This window comes from Pistacia vera, unplaced genomic scaffold (genome assembly GCF_008641045.1).
Source record: "Pistacia vera cultivar Batoury unplaced genomic scaffold, PisVer_v2 Contig720, whole genome shotgun sequence".
NCBI lineage: Eukaryota > Viridiplantae > Streptophyta > Magnoliopsida > Sapindales > Anacardiaceae > Pistacia > Pistacia vera.
This window is the reverse complement of record NW_022196580.1, coordinates 611,296-623,705: the sequence shown is the minus strand read 5'-3', so window position 1 is coordinate 623,705 and position 12,410 is coordinate 611,296. Positions and strand designations below refer to the sequence as shown.

The following is a 12,410-nucleotide window of genomic DNA, read 5'->3' as shown; positions in this document are numbered from 1 at the left end:
CTTTCATTATTTCTGATTCGGCCCACATATGTTTTAATCTTTTCATTTTAACCCATTTTACGTGTTTAATTAATCCTAACTATGCCACGTCATCTTCTCTAAATTAAAAAAATAATGATGAACAGTTTCAAGGCTATTTTCTTAAATCCAAACTTGGGATGACCGGGCAGCTAAATTTTCTCTGATTCTAGCCATCGTCGGCCATTGCCCTGAACTAGGCGACATTTTATTTTCTCCAGCGTCCGACGGGCCGGAAATCACTTTCATCAAATAACCACTTATTGGTTTAGACAATTACTCAACGTGGGCCAGGGGTTTCTGACGAGCTCTTGTCACCAAGGACAAAGAGGGATTCGTTGACAACACCGTCCTAGCACCACCTCTCAACTCACCTCTTCACCATTACTAGAAGAGGTGTCATATGCTGGTCAGATCATGGTTGGGCAACTGCCTGTCACCAGAGGTGGTGGCCAGACTTCCACCGACTGAAAACGCTTCAGAAATGTGAAATAACATTCTGGATATGTACGACAAACTTGATCTTGCCAAAATGTACACTCTCCAACAACAATTAGCCAAGATTACTCAAGGCAACTCCAATGTCACTGTTTACTTCAACAGACTCTCAGCCATATGGTATGAGCTTGACGCCACCGAAGAAAATCTCGAAGGCCCTCTGGCGACGCTCTAACAGTTCCACCACATTCGAGACCAAGAGAGACTGAGCAGATTCCTTCTTGGCCTCAACGAGGCTTTTCTAGCCTTCAAAACTCAATTTCTGGCCGCCTCTTCACCACCTGATCTCCGACGACTGTTCCAGTTGGCTATACAAGATGAGAGCCAATGCCAGGTGCTGATTCCTCGCTCTGAGGACGCAGTGACTTTTGTCGGTGCACGAACGGCGCCATCACGTTCTCTTAATTCAGAGAATTTTTTTCTGGATCTGATTTAGAATGGCTAGGGCCTCATAAAAAGGCCAATTTTTATATGGGGGAATCAACGGCCTAGATCGTTCTTAGAAATCCAACGGTCAACATCACTTTTAGCAGTCCAATGGCCAACAATTACTTCTCTCTTGCACAATCCAACGGATCATGTACTGCCACGTCACAGAAGGGTCAAGGTTGGTTAAATAGGCTAAATTAAAATCCCTCAAGGATTAGTCCTAAATTGGGATTGGTCTCAAATTGGACTGATCATTGAGCGCTCGGGTCTAGGACTAGCCAGGGCCTGTTTGCCCACCTCTAGATTTGAAAATTAATTTTGATCATAAAGAAGAATATTAAGTAATTTTGATAATTATTAAGAACTTTATTTTCCTTATGAAATTATGAATTCTTATTAACCTAATTTTCTTTTAATTTTTCAGTAATTTTGATTCATTATCAAGAACTTTAATTTTCTCGTGAAATTATGAATTCTTATTAACCTAAATTTCTTTTAATTTTTTCTGTAACTGTATATATAAAGTTTTGAAATAAAAGTATGGAGGAAAGAGAATAATTTTTTATATGACAATTATATCCTCACTTAAATTAGAAGATGGGAGTTAAAGAAGATAACAGTGCGCTTTAATTTCACTTTTTCTTATTTGTTTGTGAACATTTTATGGATTATTATTATTATTGTTGTTTTTGCTTTTTAATAAAGTTATTTGTGTATAACAGTATAAGCATGTAAACAGTTTACAAAATAACAATACCTTTTTTCCCCTTATTCTGCGGCAAAATTAATTAGATTTGTATTGATACACACACACACGTGTATATATATATATAAGAATTTGCTTATTCTTTGTAATTATATGTGCTTTAGTTTGGCTTCTCATAGGAAGGAAATGACCCTGCTGAAATGTTCGCTAATATTTTGAGTCTTTTTATTTTGCAATTTCCTTGTAAATTTATATTTATTTCGGAAAATTATTTAGAACAGAACAGAATTATTATAAGGAATATTAATTTTATCATGATTTGAAATAATAAAATATTTTTAATTAATAAATATAGGATGAGAACCAATTTTAGGTCATAGGATAAATTATGTGAGAGGAGTGGGTTAACTAACGGGTTTTGGGATGTGTTAGCACCCATGTTAACATTACTAATGGAGTAAGTATCTATGTGTTTGATTCAGGGAATATTGTATTATTTGAAATGTTATATTAATAGAAAGATAGATTACCTTGAAGATTATTGTGAATGTTTAGGGAGATGTGTTTGGTTGATTAGAATAAATTGGTGGGTATGCTATATTAATATGTTCAGTTAAGAGCAATAAATTGGTGGATATATTATATAAATTATTAAATTGTCTCCTTTTAAAATATTAATATAATATTATCATTTTTATTATTTTTTAAATAATTTTTTTAACTCCTTACATTTCTGATTTAGCTAAAACACCCCAACAAGATTTATTTTTTTTTAAATTTAACAAAAACACCCCCACCCACCCTAAGCTACTACTAAAGGCTGCCACCACCATCAGAAATGCTGACAATGAAAATTGGTCGTGAAAGGCCAGATATTTGGCTATGAAATGACAACTGTTTCACAGCTTACGGCCAAATCCGGCCACCACCCTTTGGTAATTTTTTAAAAGTTCAAGGGTATTTATGTCCTAAAAACCTTGTATATAAGGATAAAATAGTCAATTAGTATTTTTGTAAATTTTTTTTAAAACAAGGGCATTATTATCCTAAAATTTTATTAATAAGGGGTAAAATTGTAACAAAAATAAGATTACCAAATAATGTTAAAATACTTAAGAAAATGGAGGTAATCAGATTACCTCTTATATTACTAACAATAACTACTATGGGTGCGTTTGGATCATGGGCATATAAGATAACGAGGGTAATCTTCGTTTATTTTATAAGATTCCGGTGTTTGGTTTGCAAGTAATAAAATATTACGGGTATCTTTTATTATAAATAGTGTTTACTATTGGTAATGTAGGGGGTGAACCCATACTCTCCCCCAGGGCTGTTATTAAAAGATTACCAGGTAATCTGATTTTTATACCTATTTTGCCCTTAATTAAATACCATTTTGAACACAATTGCCCTCAAATGTCTACCAAATAACCATTCACCCAGCTCCCCTACATTTGAGAATTTAGCTAAAACATCCCAGCCACAAAAAAGTTTAAAAGTTAACAAAATACCTCCAGCTACCCAAGACCACTGCCGGCCGTCGGCGTCAGTTGGCATAATGGCACATGACTGGCGGGATCTGGCAGGTCGTGTGTCGATAAGGCCTTTTCCGGCTAGATCTAGCCTTTTCACGGCCATGGATTTGTGATCCATGGCCGGAAATGGCTTTGTCGGCACACGGCCAACCATATACGACAAATTGTGCGTCATTTTGTCGACTGTCGGTGGTGGTGGTTGGTTGTCGGCAGTGGCTTGAGGTGGGTGGGGGTGATTTTGCTATAAATTAAAGTTGTATATGGCTAGGGTGTTTTAGTAAAATTTCAAATTAGGGGGTTAAAAGAATTTATTCAAAAAATTATAATAAAAAATAATATTATATTAATATTTAAAAAGGATGATAATTTAGTAGTTTATATAACATACTCACTCATTTATCCTCCTAACCAAACACATTTCTTAAACATTCCCAACAATCTTCAAGGTAATCTATCTTTTCATTAATATAACATCCCCCTATAATAAAAACATTATATGATCCAAACGCCCCCTATTGGTTTTGGAAGATTACTGGAATCTTATAATACTTGACAACCAAACGTGATAATCAAGTTAATATAAGATGACATTACCTTAACAATCTCTTGTTACCCTCAACCAAACACACCCTTAGGGTTTAGGTTTATTATTCTAAGTCATGCAGTTTAAAATACTAGGACATAACCCCTTTGATTTTAAGAAATGGTAGCAATTTTTAATTGTAATATTATGTAATCAATACTTGGATATTATCAAAATGAGGGCTAGTCTGAATTTTAATCACAATAATTTTCCCAAAGGGGGTAAATCTAATATTTTAAAACCTAGGACCTAAACGACAGTTGACCAAAACCTCATGCTTTCTCTCATCTCTTATGTAACGTACGCATGTGATTTGATTCATGCGTATAAATTTGATATTTATTATTAATTTCATGTGTTGTTTGTGATTTTTCCATCAAGCTTGGAGAAGTTAGGGTTCAAGAGGTTCTTTACTTTTTTTGCATTTATATTCATTATTTTGTTGATTATCTTTAATCACGTACACATCCGTTCTGATTCCACCGGATCAATTGGATTATACTAGTTGGTGCTGTGTATAACTTTTCCCCTTCCGGAGTTTCATCACCTATGTATTTTGGATTTAAGTTATAAAATGTAACTCCTTATCTAAAGGTTCATTAAAAAATTAATGAAATTCATTTTAAATTGCATGCTTTATATAGAGTTGAATAATCCTTAAAATAAGCAACCTACACTAGCTTTTTAACATATGCTTCATGTCTGGTACATTTTCAATCAGAACTTTGGATATATACAATTAATTAAGCCTAACTCAAAAAGAATATTTCTATTGACAGCAAAATAATCAACGATCTTTATATAGAAGTTCCATAATACATTTGACAAAGGTCGTATCAAATAGAATATTTTATAGGAGCTTTAATTTGAGGGAGAGATTGTTTAATTTGTCTACATCAACTAGTTGAAAACGAATCCTTTGATTCAGATTTAGCTTTTTTGAGTTGAACATCGATCATCCTCCATTTATATTATTCATTTCGAGGTGTAAAATTGTTATTAATATCGAAGTAACGTTACTTTTTTCTTAACTCTCCTTAAGTTAGAACATAAATTAAGCGTATTTGAAAACAAGATAAGAGAAATTTAATAAAACTATGTTATATGTTGTCAGAGTAATGTTACATATATAAACTAATTATATAAAGTATTCCTCATAAACGGATACAACAATCCTGCATATTTGACATACTATCTATTATAATTATATAGTTTGTCTCAATTCAAAATAATCCAATTAAACACGTCAGTTTGTGTTGATGAATTTGTATGAAAACTTTGTATATGTAATATTATTTGTGTTTTTATTATGACTTGCCATTTTATTAAATGAGAATGACTAGGTATTAAGAAAAAGGTAGAAAAAAGATGAGACTCTTGAACCAAGCCATATGTATGTATTTAGTAGGTTATTAAATATTATCAAAATTAGTGCCAATATCGGTGATCTCACTAGCATTGTACTACAGAGAAATGAAATAAATTTAAGGGGAAAAAATGTGAAAAGAACAAATGAAATTGACATAGGAATATTTTAAATAATTTTAAATGGTGACCCGTTGAATGAACAAGTTGATGATGCTTCACATAAAATTAAGTGCTTCCAACCGGGTGGAAAAATCAAAATATGAGAGGCTAAAATTAAAATATATAGAAATGCTTTAATTTTATTATTATTATTTTTTTAAATGATTGGAGTGTTCGGACCAGTTTACGCGTATTTTAATTAATCTCCTGGGACCCTATAACTACTGGTCAGATACGAGTTTTAGTCGTCATTTTATTCTCTTGACTCGACTTTAATTTTATTCTCTTGACCTCATTTTATGCTATTCCAAGATAAGTTAGTATCTATTTACAACCTTTTTTAGATGCTTTTTAGACCGATGTTTGGTTAACTTTCTTTTTAATATTAAATCTAGGAAATGATAAATAAATAATATATTTAGTTTGGCTCATGACCACTATAAAGGCAAAAATATTTAAATTCTCAAGCATCTCAGTAATTTTCGAAAACTTTCAAATATTTCTCCATTAAAGAGGTTATGATTCTTTTATAGTTTTTTTAATAATTTCATATTTTTTAAAAATAATTTTAAATATATTTAACACTTATAAAAAATCGTTACAGCGCTTGAGAGTATCAATCATTCACGTGTTTAATGAAATTAGCCCTTATTTAACAAACGACAAACACTATATAATAAAATGAAATAAAAACCATATCTTCACGATGTTGTAGCGATTTTTTTTTTTTTTTTTGCAAGAATTACTTTGATTCAATGTTTTGTCTCATCATTATATTTTCTAAGATAATTTTAATAATTTTTCGATTAAAATAAGTATATGCTTGGTCCAACATTACAACTGCCCTAACATTAATTAATATTCTCATTTAAAAGAGATGAGAAGATACCATTCTTTTCATAAAGTTTATGTCATTTGCTAACAGTTTTTGTTTTCTCTTCGTTAATTCCTTGAGTGAACGTATTTTTCATTATTTCAAGATTCTTTCTTTCTTCTTTTCTTCACATATAAATAACCTTCTTAGACAACTCATTTCTTCGCCATCATAGATCTTACAAACCCTAGAACTCATAAAACAAATAGAGGGCCTTTGATCATCACTTTCTTCACAGGTAATTCGATTATTTGATCGCCTTCAAAGATGTCCAGTTCTCCACATTATGTGCCTCCGCCTGGAGATGTTTCAGTGCGTGATGTAAGAATATTCATGCTTCTATTACAAATATATAATTAATTTTTGTAATGTTTGATGTCACTATTTGATAATACGTATTACTCAGTTTGATTATGTATAATTCACACACACATATATATATATATATATATATTTTGTTTATATGCAGTGTTTTAACTAGGGTATAATTATAATTTTTTCATAATTTCGACAAACTTGTGCTCAAATAAAAAAAAAAAAAAAAAAAAAATAATTGAAACCTTGAATATTATCATTCATTTTATTGTAATATAACATGGGTCAATTAACTATTTCACAGATATTATGATTATATAACTTACACATTTAAAGTTTAATTTTGAGCAGTCGAATTTATGATGATTTTTTTTTATCAAATAATTATAAATATTTTTTTGGGTTGTAAAATTGAATAGGGCGACAAAATTACCATCAAGCCCAGAGGATTTAACATTGTATGGGGCAACGACAGCCGCTACTGGAAGCTACCTGGAGAAGGGTACGTTTATAATATTCTCTATTTCTTATATTATTATTTTGAGATATAAAGAATTTTAATTAATTTCAATTACAGTAATTAATTAATAAATTCATCGAAAGAATATTTTGATTTGTACATGCAAAGGTATACCTGCATATTACTTACCCAAAAAAAAGATTGATTATTAATTAATTAGGAAGAAATTAACTATCGTAAATTCATATATTAATTATTAAAATTAATTAGTGGTTTTCATGAAATATAAATTCCCAATTCGGAACATGAAATATAAAAGATAGAATTTTTAAAAGACAAAAATTTTCTGACAAATATATAATTTTCAACCTTTAAAATAATTTTTGTGGTCCCTTCCATATGTAAACTTTACCTTTTCCCCCAAAGCGAATTTCTTAGGTCCGCTCCCGTGATCACCGGTGCTTGATTGGAAGGAATGCTCATACACGTAAACACAACGGCGGAGCTATTCAGGAGTCTTGGGTGGCCATGCCCATGAAAATTTTTAGAATTCATTTTTAATTGTCGCCCCTCTCATTCATTAAATATTATATTTTGCCCTCCCAAAATAAACTTCATGGCTTCATCCATTAAAATTTAAAACACCCCAAGCAATATTTGTAGGAATCTTGTTTACTAGTGGGCTTTATGCACTTTCTTGTAGGAAAAATGATGAACCGGCAGAGCTAGTGCAGGTGTCTTGGCTTGAAGTAACTGGTTCGGTGACTGTAACGAAAGGAAAGAAGTATAAAATCTGGTTTAAGGTTTCGTTGAAAGATGGGGCGTTCGGGTGGAACGGGTGTCCAGTTTTTATGATGGCGAAGATTGGGAAGAAGGGAAGATATAGCTGGAAAAGAATAAAGCCTCTGGATCAATTCTATGGAAATAATAACAAGGAAATTCCAGAGGAAGGTTTTGAAATGGATGTCCCAGAGAATGGTGACGATCAACTCTTTTTTGGTCTTTATGAAGTTTGGAGTGGAAAATGGAAGGGAGGGTTGCTTATTCATGAAGCAATCATCAAACCAGCCTAATATTTAAGCCAAAAAAATAAAAAATAAAAAATAAGTTGATCATATTTATACATCTGAATTTTCATAATTATTGCTTGTTTAATTACTTTTGTTAATCTTAATATGTAATTTGTGTCGGCTGCAATGAAGCTGAATCATGCTTGAAAGACCAAAAGATAAAAAGGAAATAAGTGGCCTTTTTATTGTTATTTGATTCTATCTTCATTTATTTGTTTTTGCTTATTTAGTTTTGATGGGAATGTTATTAGAATTTAATTATTTATATATACAATACGAGAAAATATTTGATATTACATGATATCACGTCAATAGTACAAGTCAATATTTGAAATATCAATAATTTATTTTTTGGGCATGCATGTCACAATGAATATACTTTCCTAAATTTATGTACATAAATGATTAATTAGATGGTCAATAACTTGAAAATGTTGCCCAAAGAAAAAAAGAAAATAACAATATTATTGTATCTCGACTTAATTATCACATTCGATGAACATAATGACAAGTTTTTACTTTTATTAAGGCAAGTTCATTTATTGGATAATCCTAGTTTAACACAAAATTCTAACACAAATTTGAACTATATTCTTGGTTATTAGAAAAGTATTATAATTGTCATTCGATGATCTTGTTCGGTCGACAATCGTCGATTTATCCAAACTTGTTCGGTCGAGTATAATTGATGTAGAATAAGGCATGAATTGATTCCATTGCCACTTTAAGGATGGAAGACTTTCACTTATATAAACTTCATAATCTGAAAAGAACTAATTCCAACCTTCCTTATCACTTTGGTTATCTTCCACAACTTTAATGGCTTCGTTTTTTTTTTTTTTTTAAATAAAGAAAGCTAGCTATTCTTGAACAATCTTCATTTGCTTTAAGATCCTAGCCAGCTAAAGCGTGAATCCCATGTACAGTTCTACAGTATTTTGTCTTTTCCAAATTAATAAACATAATTTTTGTTCCAACTTCAATCCGATGTGATGTTTTTCTTACATGCTGAAACATTTAACACGTACATAAATTAAGGATCGCAATTAAACACTGTTGTATTCACCACATTGAACTGAATTGTAATTTACAATTCAAATCTAATAACATATATGTATGGTTTTAACACAATTACATTAAAATGTCTTGACTAGAGAATTATTGTAAATAGTTTTACTGTAAAAATAAAGGAAATATTAAGGCGGGATTTAGGCTAACTTTTAAAAATAAAGGAAAAGGGAAAAAAAAAGCAAGAAAAAGAAAAAGCTGAGCAACTAATTTTATTTCACGCTTTATGCTCTAACAAGAAATATATATATAATATGGTGGCATCAAGGTGAATACTTTACATCAAAATTAAAGATGAATAATGAGCATAAGCAGGATTACTCCTACCCCCATTGGAAGGCTGTTAGTTGATCAATTTTAATCATTTTAAACGTTTCATTAATTTAATTTTCATATGATTAATCATATTGTTTATGCATTACTTCTTCTTAATTAATCTTGTTTTACTTTCCAGGATGACTCTTCTTGTTACATTAAGGATTCTTCAGGATCAATTAGAGTTCCTGTCAGGGCTCTAAACATCATATGGGGCAACGCTCCCCGATTTTGGCAATGGATCAAGCTAACCGAAGAGAACTCAAAGTACGAAATTTTATAGGATTTTTTAAAATTTATTTTATACACAATTTCCACCCCGCAATTGCTGTTTTTCAGTCTTGAAAGTTTCCAGGGCCTCAGGATTTGAAGAAGGTGCAGCACTCAATCAGGTTAACTGGATCGAGGTCACAGGGAATTTGCATAGCATTGCCTCTGTGGCTGCATCAGCGAAGATGTACGAAATATTTTATGTTGTGAAGTTCCAGGTTGATGCATTTGGATGGCATTCAGTTCCGATCAAGTTCAAGGTGAATCACAATGGAGAAGAGAGAGTGAGAAGTGTAATGCTCCAGGCTTACAGGGAGAAACAGGAGGAATGGCTTGAGATTCCTGGAGGCGATTTCACGGTTTCGGATGATAAATTTGGAGCTGTAGAGTTTGGTATGCTTGAAGTCGAGAGTGACTGGTGGAAAGGGGGCATGGTTCTTGCTGGTATCAGGGTTAAACCTAAAAATTAAGTTGATTTTATATGTTTTTTTTATATATATTTTTATTCTGAACATAAATTAAGTTACTTCAGGTTTTTTTTCTTCTTTGGATTGACCCCTGATTTCAGAGAATTTACATAATTTAAAACTTGAATTGGCATCAATTACAGGGATTACATCAGATCTTTGTATTAGGATGAACCTGATTCAAGGAAATTTTGTCATACTACATAATTGAAGCATCATCATGAATTGCATTATTAACATTCAAATCGAAACACGACAGCATGAAAAAAAAAATATTGTTAGAAAAGGAAAGATTATACCTAGACAGAGAGCTTAACATTTTTTCTAAGAAAATATAAAGCATTAAGGGAAGCGACAGTTGAAAAATCCCAAACGTCGTCCATTAGATTTTTCTTGATCTTTACGCTGGGATGAGCCCTAGTTCAAAGAGAATTCGGTATATATATTATTATATTACATAGTAGAAGCTTGATTCTAATTAATTTTTTACTTGCCAATCCAACAGTTGGCAAAGCTTACAGATTGAAGACATCTTTAATCTAATGGTTGATAGGGAACCATTAAATAATTTATTGTATGACCATTGAGTTAAATTTTGCTTAGTAGATTTGATTCTCTTATCTTGAGCATGGAGCAAAGGCATATTAAATGAGAGTCAATGAGTTAGCTAGCTGCCTAGCCATTTCTAGTACCATATATAATTAATTAAACAGCTTCTGAGCATAAGATTTAGTTTGATAGTTTAATGCATATCATCTACCTCTCTCTATGAGTAGTAGTACTCATTTACATATTGGTTTTAGAGATTAATATAAGTCCATCACTTGATAAAATCAGCTTCTTAGAATCTGAAAAGGATTAAATAAAAAAAATGTATTCCTGCCATATGTGATGGTGACAGAAAACCTAATCCAATATTATGATTTTTTTAAGGTAAAGTTTTAACGCCTGAATTTGAAGAATGGAGATTAATGTCCAACATTTCTTCATCACGATTCACGGACAACAAATCAACAGTCCATAATCAATTTCAACTCAACAAGAACAAAAGAAAATTACATTTTTTTATTTTAAAAGTAAAAGATCTAGTGGTCGTCTAGGCGGCGATCAATGGTGACCACGCCACCAGGCTGGTATGGGCCACCTAGATTGCAGGAAGCCCGAGAACCGCTGCAAATCCAGCCACCCAGATCGTGTAGGCCGGTCGCCGTCCATGTTTTGTTTCCAACTTTAATTTTCTGATTCTTCAAAGACTTACTCTCTAAGATGGGGTAATGTTGGGTGTTTCTGAAACTAAGGGGAACAATGTTGTTTAGTGATAGTTTGGTGGTGAAAATGTAATTCAGCCTTAAAAATATGTCTAAATAAAATGTAAAAAACAGTGTTCAGTGTCCTTTGTCCCCTCGTTGTCTGTTGGCATTTTTACAAGTCAATTTTGCGAATTAATATAAAGTGATTTAGAAGACAATTTAATCCTTGGTTTACTTTAGTATTTACATAAAACTTTTAACATAATAAAAATAATTAATTTTGAAATTAGTTAAATCAAATATTTTTATAATACTTTATATGTAAACTATTTAAAAGCATTTAAAGTTATTATATTTTTCTTTCCCGTTTTTAGAAAAATAAATGAATTTAAGAAATAATTACGTAAATACAAAATATTATTTCACATTTAGCAAAAAATAAAAATAAAAAAAATTAATTTTAAAAATAAAATCTATTCCTAACATGAATTTGTATCATTGAGGGACAAAAATGACTTTGAGCAGAGACAAAGACATGACAGCTGTAAAGGCCCGACAACTCTGGGGTATCGTGAAAGGAAATATGCGAAGAAAAGGAGTTTTTAACAAGGGGCGTAAATGTTAATTTTTTCAAAACTTATGGACCTTAACAAATGTAGTTTCATGAAAAAGTTAGTATAAACAAGTCTCGATAATTGAAAGAAGATGATTATTTTGAAAATCCGCTGTTTCGCTCATCATTTTCGTTAACTGACTGATCGGCATACTATCACCTAGGTTCCTGAACTTGGAATGGATAGGGACATAAAAAAGGCCGTGGTAGAATTTTTTAAAAGGCCTAAAGGTGGTAGAGATGATAAAGAGAGTGAAGAAGAAAAACCAGAGGTGCTCTCTCTCTCTCTCTCTCTCTCTCTCTCTCTGTAAATATATATTAAATTCTTAGATGAAATTTTTTATTTTAATTATATTTGATGCAAAATTTAACTAAGATTATTATTACTTTTGTGGACATTGCAGGGGAT

The 12,410-nt window shown here is 31.5% G+C and overlaps 1 protein-coding gene and 1 long non-coding RNA gene across 2 annotated transcripts; both read left to right on the top strand.

Annotated features, from left to right (window-relative positions):
- Nucleotides 1–6,351: 6,351 nt before the first annotated feature.
- On the top strand, nucleotides 6,352–8,229 carry LOC116114723 (protein PHLOEM PROTEIN 2-LIKE A9-like). The gene is made up of 3 exons (XM_031400853.1): nucleotides 6,352–6,494; nucleotides 6,908–6,990; nucleotides 7,652–8,229. The coding sequence occupies exons 1-3, from the start codon at nucleotides 6,441–6,443 to the stop codon at nucleotides 8,019–8,021; spliced, it is 507 nt and encodes a 168-aa protein (XP_031256713.1). The 5' UTR covers nucleotides 6,352–6,440; the 3' UTR covers nucleotides 8,022–8,229.
- Nucleotides 8,230–9,379: 1,150 nt separating this feature from the next.
- Nucleotides 9,380–9,798, top strand: LOC116114702. Its single transcript, XR_004125590.1, has 3 exons — nucleotides 9,380–9,428; nucleotides 9,541–9,668; nucleotides 9,757–9,798. It is a non-coding gene; the product is annotated as an uncharacterized LOC116114702 (long non-coding RNA).
- Nucleotides 9,799–12,410: the final 2,612 nt, after the last annotated feature.

Bases quoted from the DNA above. Each gene is read 5' to 3' on its own strand.
- LOC116114723 (XM_031400853.1), top strand. From the start codon at position 6,441: ATGTCCAGTTCTCCACATTATGTGCCTCCGCCTGGAGATGTTTCAGTG. The intron at 6,495-6,907 runs GTAAGAATATTC...AAAATTGAATAG, and splicing joins GAGATGTTTCAGTGCGTGAT to GGCGACAAAATTACCATCAA. The intron at 6,991-7,651 runs GTACGTTTATAA...ACTTTCTTGTAG, and splicing joins TGGAAGCTACCTGGAGAAGG to GAAAAATGATGAACCGGCAG.